Below are 15,677 nucleotides of genomic sequence, written 5' to 3' on the forward strand. Positions count from 1 at the left end.
ATAGGTAGGAGCAAGCCCATGTAATGCTTTGTAGGTTAGCAGTAAAACCTTGAAATCAGCCCTTGCCTTGACAGGAAGCCAGTGTAGGGAGGCTAGCACTGGAGTAATATGTTTTTAAAAAATTGGTTCAAGTCAGGATTCTAGCAGCCGTATTTAGCACTAACTGAAGTTTATTTAGTGCTTTATCCGGGTAGCCGGAAAGTAGAGCATTGCAGTAGTCTAACCTAGAAGTGACAACAGTTTTCAGCTGTGCACACATAATTGCAAAAGGGGTTTCTAATGATCAATAAGCCTTTTAAAACGATACTCTTGGATTAGCTAACACAACGTGCCATTGGAACACAGGAGTGATGGTTGTTGATAATGGGCCTCTGTACGCCTATGTAGATATTCCATTAAAAATCAGCCGTTTCCAGCTACAATAGTCATTTACGACATTAACAATATCTACACTGTATTGTTGATCAATTTGATGTTATTTAAATTGACAAAAAAATTGCCTTTCTTTCAAAAACAAGGACATTTCTACCTGACCCCACATTATTGAATGGTAGTGTTTATATATAATAATATCTTAACTAAATACTTTGAACGTATTTGTATGCTAAGTAATTTCGCCAAAATTATACAGTTACAAAAATGTACAGGACAGGATTTATTCTGAAGCATCACAAAAAATATTCAACCCGGAAGTAATTAGTTATTCTTGCCTGTTTCACGTTGGTCTACGCAATTAAAATAATCTGTGCTACAATAGCAGCACGAAAATAGACACTTGTTGTCTTTTCTCGTTTTATCTTTTCGTTTTACTTTATTTTCCCTCGCCGGAATTAGTTGTTATCAATTTACTTTAGTGTTTGTAGTTCACATTTGAAATTGATTAGAACGAGGTATTCCCAGTGAGGGTTTTACGTGGCTAGCTAGGCTAACAAGTGAGGCTAGCTAAACTAGAAACGCCAGCTGCCTTGTTTAGCAGGTTGAGATAGGTACTTCGTTTTGCTCAATTCAAATTAGCAAGTGAGTCAACTACATTTAGAACCGTCGTATTTTATGAAGACATGTAACGCCTGGTTATGGTTGACGTTTCTGGAAACAGCTAGCTAGTAGCTAGGTAGCCTGTCATACTTTTCATTCTGGCTGGGAATATTGAGCTGTCCACCCAACCTTAGCTAACCATTCACCACCTGGCAAAAAAATCACCATGGACTTCGAAAATGTCTTGTCGATCGCCTCCCAAAACCAGGGCCTCAGTAGCGTACCGGTGAGAATAAAGCTTTTGTTAACATATTTGTAAAAAAATATAACGTTATGTTTACAACCAGTAAATTAGCTAACTAGTCTGCTCAATGTCTCCATAGCTTTTACCAACTCTGCTAAGTGACATCCACGTTGGCTGTCATTCGTCGAGATTGCTGGCCAGAATAGGTGCTAGCTAGCCATTCGTTTTGAATGTTTTCTAGATTGTTAACCATGTTGGTAGTGCCTAGTGGTGGACCCGGGTTTATAACTTTGGACCTATGACAAGTTATGTTACCTATACATAAATCGTTTAAAACTTGGTGGTATGTATTCACATAGGTATCTAGTGACATATTTATGGACATAATAGCAGCTATTGTAGCCTTGTTTGAGAATATCATGTTTTCCCATGTATAGGCTGTGATAAACAAAAAAAACATCATTGCCTAGGCGCCTTGTGTATCCCAACTCGTTTTTTTATGAGTAATTTCCCAAACGACTAGTAGGTTACGCAACTAACCATCCCATGTTAATCTATATTTATCGATCTTTTCATTTCACATTTCTTTGCAGAAGCGGTACAGTTTACAAACTGGACCACCCAAAAAGGACCCTAAAGTGAAAGGTGTCAACTCAGCAGCTGTGCAGGCTTTCCTAAAGAAACAAGAGATGGAGAGTAAAAAGAAAGGTTTGTTTTTAAATCAATGTATCTGTATTTCGTAAAGTAGTGTGAAATTATGTTGCTTGTTAATGCCGATGCATATAATATTCTAATGTTGGGTTAATTGAAATGTGCTGTAATGTTTCCACAGAGGCCATGAGTATGAAAAAGAAAGAGGGGCTTCTCGCCAAAAGGGTGGAGCTAAAGTCTGACCGCAAGGCTCGAGCGATGGCATCACGAACCAAGGACAACTTCAGGGGCTACAACGGCATCCCTGTGGTGGAGGAACCCAAGAAGAGGAGATCAAAGGGGGAGAGGGGCGAAGAGCAGCAGAGGAGTGACACTTACGACGAAGACGATGAGGACACGTACGAATACGCGCAGACTGACTCTGAGCCCGAGTCAGAACCGGACCCGGAACCCCAGATACCCAGACAGGTTGTTCCCAACTCCAAGCCCTCAAAGAGACCCGGCGGACCGCCTAAACCCGCCCCTCTACCCATGAACTTTGCAGAGCTGCTCAAACTGGCCCAGAAGAAGCAGTTTGAGCCAGTGGAGGTGAAAGCCAAGCCGAGCAAGAAGGGAGAGCCGGAGAGGCTGCGGACGGCCGATGAGATACGTGAGCTGGACCTGGAACGCAAGGCTAAGCGGCTTGATAAAGGTAGCAGAGACTCCAGACCCCAGGAGAGAGAACGAGATAGAGATGGGGACAGAGATAGGAACAGAGATGGAAGAGACAAATCCCAGGCCAGCTCAAGCTCCTCAAGGAAAAGCACTTCTGACAGAGATGTAAGGAACGGGAAGCAGCCACACAAGAGCTTGTCGGAGAGGCCCGTCCCCAGTGGGTCGGGGAGGAAGCCAAAGCCCCTGCTGCCATCTAGCTCGTCGAGCGAAAGAAGCCACCATGGTTCTGCCAAGCCGTCTCAGGACAGAGACAGAGACAGAGACCGAGACCGAGATAGAGAAAGGTCCAAAGCAAAACCTTCTCAGAGCTCCTCTTCCAGCTTGTCAGGTGCCTTAAGCAGAAAAGCCCCCACCAAAGGAGCCTCCTCTCAGGTCTCAGCCAAAAACCCCACACCCAGGCCCACTTCAGCAGGCCACAAACACACTGCCACAAGTGACCTTAACACCCCCAGGAAGGGAAACGCCTCACTAACTCCAGGGCGACCCGGCAGCTCCGGGATGAGACCCAGCACAGCTCTGAGTTCCGTCCAGGCTAGACCACAGGGTTTGGGTCAAAGCAGGCCACAGCAAGGGGGCTCTTTGGGGCAGGCTCGAGCCAGCCAGGGCAGCTCAGTGAGGGGAGGACCCACCGGAGGACCCTCCAGGCCCGGAAAGGGAGTACCGGCACGACCTGGTGGTAGCTCCACGGCAAGACCACCGAGTAACGAACAGATGAGACCCACTGCAGTCGGTCCTCTCAGGCCAGGGGGGCCACCTCAGGCCAGGCCGGGTGGAGGTGGTGTCCAAGGTCGCCCTGGTGACGGAGGGGTCAGACCTCCAGGGAACGCACCCAGTCGCCCTGGGGGTGGGGGACCCGTGCCCAGGCGGCCAGCCAGCAGTATGGGCTCCGGGCCTGGGAGACCCAAATGCACTTTGGTGGCCGAGACCATCTCATCCAAGACCTTTGGTGGAGGCAGGGGAGCGCCACCTAGTAGGCCAGGCATGCCACCTAGTAGGCCAGGCATGCCACCTAGTAGGCCAGGCATGCCACCTAGTAGGCCAGGCATGCCACCTAGTAGGCCAGGCATGCCACCTAGTAGGCCAGGCATGCAGCCCAGCTCAATGATGAGACCTCAAGGTAAGGACCAGAAGGAGAAAATATTAGACTTGACATCAAGCTAATCTAAAATATTTATTAAATGATGTCACTCCATGACAATACAGAATAAACAAGTACTAATATAAAACACATTTGGGGGATAAAAACACGATAATAAAGCTAGGGTCTTGGCGTGCAGTGCTGTGTGGAAGACATGAGCACTGCAAATCTGGGGAATAATGAATATTGACAAAAACAGGCAAATCCTTGATGAGGACCTGATTCAGTGCAAACAACCATAGGTGCTTCTACAAAGTATTGACTTAAGGGTGTGAATAATGTAAATGAGATTTCTGTATTTCATTTTTAATACACTTGCTAAAATTTCTAAAAACATGTTTTCACTTTGTCATTATGGGATATTGTGTGCAGATGGGTGAGAAAATATATTTAAACAATTTTAATTCAGGCAGTATCACAACAAAATGTGGAATAAGTCAACAGGTATGAATACTTTCAGAAGGCACTGTATCGAAATATACTTCACTTGGGGCTGGTTTCCCGAACAGATCAAGCCTAGTTTTGGACTAAAAGGCACTTTCAATTGAGAATCTTCATTGAGCATGCTTTTTAGTCCAGGACTAGGCTTAATCTGTGTCTGGGAAACCAGCCCATAGGATGAGAAATACTTGTAGTCAATTACAATGATCATCTAGAATGGTCAGTAGAGCTTGGATGATCAACTGAAAATGATCAACACCGACTAAACCGACCATTTATCGAGGCCATTTTACTGAAGTCGTAAAAAAAAGTAGCTTTTACTTGAATGTGAGGTTTTAGAAGGAAAGAGGACAACGTCTTCTAATATGGGCTGTTGCTAACAGGACAAAAAAATATGGGCTATTGCTAACAGGACAATTGATAACATTTTAAAATAGTAGGAGTAGTTTTAATGGTAATTTAAACTCTATGGTAATTTTCCATGAAAGATTGTGGGACTTAAGTGTTTTTGTGGTAGTAGAATAATTTGAAAAAGTTTTACTTAAGCGAAGCAGTTAAACATAGTCAGTAACATTTAGTAAAGTAATTGGTCTGATTACTTTGATAGACTACTATATCAACCTTATTACTTTTGATGAATGGGCAGTTAGATCACACATTTCATCAGAAATAATCACTGACAACTACACTTTTATACACTCTCCTACTAGAATATGACAGTATATGAAAACTGTAATAATGGAGTACACAAGGGAAGTTGTAAATTTAAAGTGTTTTAAAGTATTTTATCACTATGGTTTGAACAATAGCAGGATGTTCTTGAAGTCCTCTCTGGTCCTCCTCCAGCCCAGTGGGAAGAAAGACCCACTGGCAGGAGAGTGGCACCCCTTCCCTTGGAGCACCTCTGCCCCCAGGGGGTTGAATTTGAATCAACTTTAAGTTATAAACAAAGAAAATTGAAAGAATTTGGAGGAAATGTTCATGACATGATTTTTGTCTGATTTATGTAGTTGGATAGGGATTGTTCTTTGGACCTGTTAGGAAAGAAAAGTGTGTGTGTCAGACCCTATGTTCAAATACTATAATTGTGTGTGAGGGTACATGTAGTGGTATTCCGTAAGAAAAGGGGAGATGGTCACATTTGAATATTTTCACACATTGGAATACAATAGACAAACAATCAAAACAATGCCTCAAACATTCATATCCTTATGGGAATGTAATTTTTGGATACTCTCCTTTAACCAATAGATTTGTGGACAAAATGGAGCTGCAAATGAGACAATTGTACTTTTTTCTCATGCACGAAACATAAATATTTTAGCTACAGCAGGTTAATTAGCCTAAATTGTATTATTTAGCCCTCATTAGCCCTACCCTTTTGTCCTATAATCAACAACTACTTTAGATTTAGTGTTCATCAGTATCTTTTAGTATCTGTAATGATCCTAGTGTTGTCAATTTAAAAAAATACAAATAAATCTATTAGCTAACTTGGCAAACCATGTCTATGATAGCTAGCTAGCTAACTTGCAAATAAACATTTTTTTACATGTGCAACACACACATCAATATTATGGTCCCTAAACATGTCCACATAACGTTTATCAACGAAGTCAGATGACTGTTTGTGGCACAATAGCCCTCTGCTGGACAGATGTCCCTCTGCTGGACAGATGTCCCTAACACACAGACAGGGTCATGTGTGTGCCATTTCAGAAGGTTGCAGGAAAATATGAATCACTGATACATTTTGTTCATGTCTTATGATTAACATGGGCAAATTAATAAATGTTCGAAATAAAATATATTTAGGGGGGTTACAAAGCTATATGAAATTGTTATAAAATGGTCATGCCAAGGATCATTTAGCTTTTTTGATTTGGAATTTTAACAGCACTTAAGGTATAATGAAAATGTGTGTGTATGTATATATATATATATAATTTTTTTTTATTTTTAAGAAACATTGAATTTGACGTTAATGATAAAATCCTTTAGAAACGCATTGAATAACAGATTCACGACATGGAATAACAGTCTCCAAAAAAGCTTTATAGTTTAAACAGTATAAAATATATCAAAGTTGTATGATAGCACAGTATTCCAGGCCGGTCTACACGTTTGGAAGTTTGAATGCCTTTCTAGCTTAAACGGCATAAGAAGAGTAGCGTTCCAAAGAATAACTATGTCAGAAGTATGAAAGATTTAGTGGGGACGTTTGCTGTCGCAAGTCCCACTAAAAAGTAACTGGTGCTTATACATATTAAAAATGTATCGTTAAATGTATCAGTATGATAATTCAGTAAATGGGTTTTTGATGTGTACTTTTGTACATATTGCCCAGCTCCAATAGTCAGCCTCCCTTCCCCGTCCTAGACCTCTCTTACACAGGCACATTTTCCAGGGTGTGTTCACTAGGAAGTAAGTGGACCGAAACGGGAAGGGACTACCTGGATTTGTCCAATAAACACTTGTTTTTGTTTTCCGTTGCAAAAGGTGTTGCTATTGTGCAAAATGTTTTACCACTGTGTGCACTAATGAATACACCCCTGTTTTCCCCAGGCACGATTCGTTCACCAATCACCTCGGCCTACAAGAGGAAGTACGAGGACGAGGAGGACGAGGAGTACGACTCTGAGATGGAGGACTTCATCGACGATGAAGGGGAGGACCAAGACACAGTCTCCAAACACATCAAGGAAATCTTTGGCTACGACCGGACCAAGTAAGGCTCTCACACAGTCTGGTTGTACTAACCTTGTGGGGACACAATTGATTCCCATTAAAAATACTATTTTCCAGAACCCCAAAACCTAACCTTTAACACCAGTTCTAACCCTAAACCACCTAGAAGCACACACACCCACACACTGTCAAGGTTTTCTCCAAATAACCCTAGAAATGTAATGGCTGTTTTTGAGGTTGTCTATAGTTATGTCCTCTTGTTTGAAATTCCCAGTTAACTGCATTTCACCAGTGTTTAAGCTTTTTGAAGTCACACAAAACCACTTGGTGTAGCTTGTGGTTTGTTCCATTCCACAAAATGTGTTTTGTGTGCTTTTTCTGCCCTAGATACAAAGAGGAGAGTGACTATGCATTAAAATTCATGGAGAGCAGTTGGAGAGACCAGCAAAAAGAGGAGGCTAGGAGGTAAGCCATTGGTGAGGGGAGATGAGACCACTGGGGTGTTCTAGGACTGGTCCAAAAACAACCCCTAGTCCCTACCCCTTTGGTGTACCTATCAACCTATTGTTTAAATTGATTATGCCCTTTCAAATCTGCTAATATCCCAGGAGAAGGGGTGTTAAATTGTGTCCACCTTACTTGAGTATATATTACACACAGTTTCGTCAGCCCGTGATTGTCAAACAAATAACTGTCGGTCTCACGGTAATTGACCGTTAATTAACATAAACACATTTAACATCTCCTGGCTTCCACAAGCCATTTTAAAATGTTGAATAAATTCATGTAATATAGCCTACACCTTCACAATAAATCCATTATTTTACACAGGTCTAAAGAAGCATGATATGAAGAAAATGTAGTCTATTTCAGAAGCAAAGCATAACATACTCTGAGTTGTCCTTATGTTAGGTCCTGATCTGGCTATGCCAAATGGCTGTGGGCTATACTAGTTCATTTAGCAGACAAGATTTGCTTAGAATTCTGTGGCATTATTTTATATTGTTCTGTAGTATTAAGAATTCAATTGAACAAAGCTGAATAAAATAGAAAGGATATTTTCTCCAAACAATTTGAGGGAGTGCGCACATGCAGCTATTCTGTGTTGAGCGCCGGTTAACAAAGAAATAAATTTACATTTAAGTCATTTAGCAGACGCTCTTATCCAGAGCGACTTACAAATTGGTGCATTCACCTTATGACATCCAGTGGAACAGCCACTTTACAATAGTGCATCTAAATCTTTAAAGGGGGGTGAGAAGGATTACTTTATCCTATCCTAGGTATTCCTTAAAGAGGTGGGGTTTCAGGTGTCTCCGGAAGGTGGTGATTGACTCCGCTGTCCTGGCGTCGTGAGGGAGTTTGTTCCACCATTGGGGGGCCAGAGCAGCGAACAGTTTTGACTGGGCTGAGCGGGAACTGTACTTCCTCAGTGGTAGGGAGGCGAGCAGGCCAGAGGTGGTAAATAGGTACCCCGATATGCTTAATTTAGAGATATAAATTAATGTAACATTCGTTATTTTACAAACTTTGGGCTATATGTTTGGATTTTACATACATTGTAAGGCTGCATGATGAGGCTCTAATGATGATTTGAAAAAAGTTGCTTGAAAGGCAACTATATATATATATTTTTTTTTATATATATATATATTTTTTTTAGTAAATAATGGACAATTACAACAATACTGAATGAACACTTATTTTAACTTAATATAATACATCAATAAAATCAATTTAGCCTCAAATAAATAATGAAACATGTTCAATTTGGTTTAAATAATGCAAAAACAAAATGTTGGAGAAGAAAGTAAAAGTGCAATATGTGCCATGTAAGAAAGCTAACGTTTAAGTTCCTTGCTCAGAACATGAGAACATATGAAAGCTGGTGGTTCCTTTTAAATACCGATTTCCGATTGGCCATTCCGATTAATTGGTCGACCTCTAGTACACACTCCAATAGTCTCTCATTCACGTGGTAGTAGGCTATAAGCGCAAATGTTCTATTAGCGGAAAACACCATTATCAAAAGTGACCTCTTGTAATGCTTTTATTATAAATGTGCATGTTTATGGTGACAATTATCTTCCCCAAATGTGAAACTCACGCACTGCTTATATATGCCAGTTAGGCTCTACACCCCTTGTGAAGCGGATTAATGTGATTAATTTTAAGATGTTATTTGGCCACTTTAGTTGTGATGCAAACCTTATTAAAACATATAGGCCTATGGGCTAGGCTACATGAGGTGTGCGACTACGATTAGAACAAGTCGCAAAAAAAACATTGTTTCTTACGGTATCATTCACAAGTGATAATATAGAATTGATAGGCTAATATTTTCACCCATCAGACTATTCTTGAATCTGGTCCTTACATATACTAAATAAAGTGACATTTGTTAAGATTTAGAATGGATCATTATTATGCACCTGTATCGAAACAGGGGCAGCGGGAAAAATACATGTCATCTATGCAGGGATCCTGAATGGCGCAGTGGTCTAAGGCACATTGCAGTGCTAGAGGTGGCACTACAGACCCGGGTTCAATCCCAGGCTGTATCGCAACCGGCCGTGATCAGGAGTACCAAAGGGCGGTGCACAATTGGCCCAGAGTCATCCGGGTTAGGGGATGGTTTGGCCGGGGTGGGTCGTCATTGTAAATAAGAATTTGTTCTTAACTGAATTGCCTAGTTAAATAAAAATGCACTTAAATAGCGAATGGAGGTGTGTTTTATTTTCATGCCAGCCCGGTAGGCTACACACCTGTTGTAAATATAAGCAATGTGCTTAATTTTAGGAAAGTTGAGAAATAAATATACTAGGCCTAGCTGATGGGATCCTCCTCTTTATTAGTGGCCATCACTCTGTTATCTCCCGCAATTGTAAAGCTTATAGAAATGTTGCGCAACATGAGCTCATGAAGTGTTTATTAGATTTTCGAAAGCATTTGCATTGATGCAGTGATTAGAGGGACAGTGATTAGAGGGACAATATGTCATTATTTTGTTGGAAGGGGACCCTTCAACTCAGTCTGAGGTTCTGAGTGCTCTGGAGCAGGTTTTCATCAAGGATTTCTCTGTACCTTGCCCTGTTTATCTTTCCCTGAACCCTGACTAGTATCTCAGTCCCTGCCGCTGAAAAACATCACCATATCATGATGTAAAACAGTAAAACTCAAAGTAGGCTATTCTGTTCTTCTGAAATAAACTATATTTTCTTCATATCATGCTTGTTTAGACTGGTCTAAAATATATAATATATTTATTGTGAAGGTATAGGGTATATTATATGGATTTCAGACTTTTTAAAATGTAGATGTTCCTAAGTCAGTGGCTTGTAGGCTATGTAATGGAAGCCAGGAGATGCTAAATGTGTTTGTTAATTAAGTAATTTACCTTGACAGTTATTTGCTTGACAATCGCTGACTGATGAAATGATGTGACCGCCACAGCCCTAATCTAGACAGGTGTGTGCCTTTCCAAATCATGTCCAATAATTGAATTTACCACAGGTGGACTCCAAGTTGTGGAAACATCTCAAGAATGATCAATGGAAACAGGATGCACCTGAGCTCATTTTCGAGTCTCATAGCAAAGGGTCTGAATACTTATGTAAATTTAAGTTTTTTATATTTTTTTTATACATTTTCAAAAACTTTTTTCGCTTTGTCATTGACGTATTGTGTGTGTAGATTGATAATTTTTTGGGGTGTTTTATACTTTTTAGAATAAGGCTGTAATGTAACAAAATGTTAAAGTCACGGGGTCTGAATACTTTCCGAATGCGCTGTAGGCTTATATAGCGATGCAAGTAACTTCCCGTGCTAACTAAGTACAAATATCCTACATAAAGCCTACAAACCAAAACATTACAGGTAGCAAATATCAATTTTTTTTAAATCATAGAAATTATGTTGCTTACGGATGACAGTTCATGTTCTTTCAATCGCATCTCTCTACTCCGCTTATCTGAAACGAACTTGAAGCATTGTATCAATGAAGCTCTTGTTAGAGACAGGGCAAACCCGATTTTGATTTATTTTGATGATATCAGAAATCACCAATCACAGCATTTTTTTTGGACTCATTCAGCAGTTAACTGATTACAAAACTATTGGAAATTATTTTTGAAAGTAAAGTTTTATATTCCTAAAACTTAAGTTGAAAAGCATGCTGTCACTGCTTCCAAAAGATATATTGATCAATAGCCCTATGCCAAAACACAGTTTTAACGTGTCCAAATCAATAACCAATATGCAGAAACAGTTTGATATATTGAAATCCTATGATCAAATGTGCAAATATAATATTACTTGCATCTTTTAAATCAAGCACCTTATAAACTGTCACAAGCACATAAATCCTGGTTGTTTTGACAAGTGGCAATGAAACACTTATATTGATTAAATCTGGTTGTACACAACTAAAAAGACATGAAATGGGAGATATGTTTTACCTCACTGGTTAGAGGAGAAGCTGCAGAAGACTGTTAGCTACATCTCATAGTATTGTATTTTGATACGGGGGTCGCCGTTTTGTCAATTACTCATATCCTGTTGAAATCAATAGAGCAAGAGGGGGAAAATCCGTTTGCACGTCCTGTTAAAACTAGCACAGTTCGAAAACGACACAGAATCTGGGAATAATTTATGTATCACTCTTAGAGGACAACTTGTAGATGACAGCCAGCTACATTTTGAAGTGTTGCATTTTGATTGAAGTTGATCACCAACGCAGTAAGTTTAACAATACTTTTTTTGTTAATCACTCATATCATTACATATTGAAATCAATAGAACTGGGACAAAACGTTTGGGTTGAATGCACTGTTTAAACATACATTATACGAAGGTCACACGGAAACTTGGAATAACCTATACATGGTTGATTAAATGAGAATTTGTAGAACGCTTCAATCTATATTTTGGAATGGCGAATGTTGATTTCGGAAGCTGCCATCACGGAAAGGGTTACAAACCACAACGAATCACAACCCACCATAGGATATCAACAGTGACAACGATTGGCTGCTATTTAAGTGATAGTTGACGGTCAAATCTGTGTATTGGTGTGTGGCCAGAGACTTACAGAGAAACCGGCCCGAATTATTCGTGCCATTTGAGAAAATAAATTATAGCTGCGTTCTAACATGCTGACCAAACCAGACACTCGCGCCAACGCCTGCGTGTTATTTTGTTCAACCACACCAGAAGCGATCAGGACATTCAGGTTGAAATATCAAAATAAACTCTGAACGAATTATATTAATTTGGGGCCCGGTCAAAAAGCATTAAACATTTGTCAATTTAGCTAGCTTGCTGTTAGCTAATATTTCCTGGTATATTCACATTGGGTTGTTATTTTACCTGAAATGCACAAGGTCCTCTACTCCGACAATTAATACACAGATAAAACAGTAAACCGGATTTGTTTCTCGTCATCTCTCCTACCTTAAGGCCTTTTCTTCTTTGGACTTTATATAATGGTTAGCAACCACATTTTTCAATGCATTACTACAACTGACTGGAGTGTGGACGTCAGTTCATCTTACAATCACCCACGTGGGTATATGATCCTAAAAACCAATGAGGAGATTTGAGAGGCAGGACTTGCAGAGCATTGAGCGACACAAATTGAACCAACTTTTATTATAGCACCTGGCCACGCAGATGCTCGCTGTGGCGCGCGAGCAGTGTGGTTGCAATTGTTGAATAACATACATTAATTTTGCAATGCAAGTGGTGTGGTCAGCATGTAAGTTCTGCAACCCCCAGCGTATATGACAAAATCAACAGTAGAAAACAAAAGATATTGATCTGTTTTATGTAATTAATCTTGTCATCATGTTGACTATAAACTTTTATACTAACATCACCAATCTGAGGTAAAAAAAGGTTGTGTAATTCCAAGGGATATAACTATTCACCGATGGGCATCGGTCCCCAGTTCAAATGTTTAAGATATGAGTAGGACCTCAAACCGATCTTAATTTGCAACATTCTATCACTATTCTGGGCCCTCAGAGTTTCCTGCCCCAGTGAGCTACAGACACACAGCCTTATTTGCGCAAGGGATAAGAAGTAATCGGGTATTTTATGACGTGTGTCCACTGGATCGGAGCTTGTCATTTTCCCTTTCACACCAAGGCTCAGTGGTTAACTCTTTCCAGCTCTCTCCCTTTCGTTTTCAAATACAGTGAGGAACTATTGTCATTCTCAGATGTAAAAACACACTTTGTTTACTAGCTCTTTGTTTGAGGTGAAGAAAAAATTACTTTGAGAAGCTCCACAGTTTAGTGGTGGTGGGTTAAGACAATCGTAAATACTATCAGAAATCTCAAAGGACTTGCCTAGTTAAAGTTTACTTTTTTTTTTTAAATGACACATTTGCGCACAGGCCAAAGGCCTGCTTCTATGCGTGATCAGGTGCTCACCCTCAACATTGACAGGAGTGGTCCAAACAAAACACAATGAATAAATTGACAAAACTCATAAATGGAATGAAATAAACCCAGACTTGTTTCTCACAAGTGTAGTACAGGTTGTGAGCTCCGCAAACAACATGTCCACTCTGACAATCTAAATGGTTACCAACTGTAATAATATATTGAATGCATTAACAGAAATTACCATAACCAAACAAAGAAATGGTGATTAATGGTAAATGTTCTACTGGTAATGGGGAGTTGATAGACACTAACAATCAAAAGGCAAACGATTCAAAAAATAAAGTTATGAAACAATGAATTGGCGGGAGAGAGCACATTCTGGAGAGAGAAACACCTTGTGCATTTTAGCCACACTCCCCTTGTTGCAACATTTTAAATTATACCCAATACAAGTTGTCTTCACGCATATACTGTAGGCCTAAGGAATACTTCACAAATGGTGTCAGGTCCAAAGCAGTAGCCATTATGGAAAACCAATGTAACTTATTTTCTCATTCTCCATTTGATCAAATTGCTTGGCGTGCCAAGGCGAATCTAGCAGGCGTGCCTTACATTACCGATGGAGTTTGCCGCCTCCTCAGTTTATTAGTCCACTGAGACAGGTGGGAATCAGACAGGCTTCTCATGTGCCGTAAAATAAACAATTTGCAACTGCTCCATTAAAAAAAATCTGTCGACCATTCAATTAAATGGGGTCAGCCCTATTGTCATTACTACAGTCGTGGTAGAGGGTTCCACAGAGAAATGCCTGCAGGTGGAAGTGTTTGTCTATTGCAGGGCTGGCCAACCCAGGTCCTGGAGGGCTGCAAGTGTTTTTAGCCTGATTCAAATAATCCACTAACTGTAGTGTTCCTTTTAGATGTCAATACGTTTTATCAGGTATGTTACGGCTGGTTTGAAACCAAAGCCTGCACACACTGCAGCCTCCAGAACCAAAACTTGCCTCCCTCAGTCCATTGCTTTTTTGCCAGATCATGGATTCAACTCACTCACTCCTGTGTTCTGCCTCTCTGTGTGTGCGCTGTCTCTGCTCTCCTGTGCTATGCCCCCTGTGCCTCACCCTGTCCTGTAAGCCTGAAAATGGCCGTCTTTGAAGATCAGGAAGAGGAGAGACGAGAGGGGGAGGATCTCAAACAGAATATGGCCAAGAGGAAGAAAACAAATTGAAGCCCTAGAAACAAAATCCCTTGTTCCATCTTTGACGAGAAACAAAGGGAAGCCCACTTAAGCTAGACAGTGGTTGTCTGCATGTGTTAACAGATCTTCTCTGTTTTGTTTTTCTCTCCACTTCTCCCAGTTTACGCCTGGGTATCAAGGAGGATGAGGAAGAGTTGCGCTTGGAAGAGGAAGAGATGAAAAAGAAAATGTCAATGAATGCGAAACGGAAAAAAGTTTGAGGACACTAAGTTTAACACAAACACAATGCAGCCATTTCCTGGGGTGGGGTGGGGGGGTGTAGGGTGAATTTGCCCCTAGATGTTGCTTCTGAGTCAGTTTAGCATTTTCCCCGCTAGTGGTAAGGATTGGGGGAGGGGAAGATGATCCTAAATCTGCACCTAGGGAAAACTTCACCCTGGAGTGGAATGGGGTGGTCAGACCAATAGCCACTTGCTTCTGTTACATTATTTATTTTTCCCGTTGGAAAGGTGCAGGGTTGCACTATCAAGTCTTTCAGTCTTTTCCTAGCTGAGCCGCAGAGAGACGATTTAATATAATATCGATTATTTACTATTTTTGAAACCCATAGAAAATGACAGAGTTATCATGTAAAGTGTGATTGCCTTGCCAAGTTGTGAATGGCAATCATGTTGTATTTTTCCCCATACAGAACCAAAAAACCCACTGGTCCATTTTTTAAAATTTATTCTTCTTTAATGTAAAGGGACAGTCAGCAGTTGAATCAATAAAGCTGTGTCCCCGCCTCTTGTTTCAGTAAATGCTGTGGGATGGGGCTGGAGAAATGTAACCACTCTCGAATTCATAGGCTATGGATGCAAAGGGCTGGCCATCCATGATATCAAAATTATAGTTTTAACCAGGTTTTGCTTCTATATAGTGTTTGTTTACAAACATTAGAGCAAAACAAGTTTATATTTTGTGCTCTGTGTGGATATGACAGTTGAACTAAACTCATGAAGCATATTCCTCAAGAATCAGTGGGTACATATCATTAATTTATAAATCAGAAAATGTATGTAGCATCTGCAGATTGCCCCTTTAATGATGGAGAAAAAGAGACATTGCCAGAGACATTTCATGAAACATGTTGCTATTTTCTTGTTAAAAAGATTTGACATAACTTGTTGGCTGATGGTTTTCATTTGCCTTTGTGATGTGCCTTTGCTGTCCCCCCGTGTTATATTTTAATCCCTAGAAC

The 15,677-nt window shown here is 40.3% G+C and overlaps 1 protein-coding gene across 1 annotated transcript; it reads left to right on the forward strand.

Moving 5' to 3' along the window:
• Window positions 1-696: 696 nt before the first annotated feature.
• On the forward strand, window positions 697-15,599 carry spty2d1 (SPT2 chromatin protein domain containing 1). The gene is made up of 6 exons (XM_035790373.2): window positions 697-1,261; window positions 1,813-1,927; window positions 2,052-3,701; window positions 6,729-6,891; window positions 7,239-7,316; window positions 14,598-15,599. The coding sequence occupies exons 1-6, from the start codon at window positions 1,202-1,204 to the stop codon at window positions 14,695-14,697; spliced, it is 2,166 nt and encodes a 721-aa protein (XP_035646266.1). The 5' UTR covers window positions 697-1,201; the 3' UTR covers window positions 14,698-15,599.
• The last annotated feature ends 78 nt before the right edge of the window (window positions 15,600-15,677 follow it).

This window comes from Oncorhynchus keta, chromosome 17 (genome assembly GCF_023373465.1).
Source record: "Oncorhynchus keta strain PuntledgeMale-10-30-2019 chromosome 17, Oket_V2, whole genome shotgun sequence".
In the NCBI taxonomy this organism is placed as follows: domain Eukaryota; kingdom Metazoa; phylum Chordata; class Actinopteri; order Salmoniformes; family Salmonidae; genus Oncorhynchus; species Oncorhynchus keta.

Excerpts from the sequence above, each read along its gene's own strand:
- spty2d1 (XM_035790373.2), top strand. The coding sequence starts at position 1,202 with ATGGACTTCGAAAATGTCTTGTCGATCGCCTCCCAAAACCAGGGCCTC. Across the intron at positions 1,928-2,051 it reads GATGGAGAGTAAAAAGAAAG|AGGCCATGAGTATGAAAAAG; the intron begins GTTTGTTTTTAA and ends ATGTTTCCACAG. Across the intron at positions 3,702-6,728 it reads CTCAATGATGAGACCTCAAG|GCACGATTCGTTCACCAATC; the intron begins GTAAGGACCAGA and ends TGTTTTCCCCAG.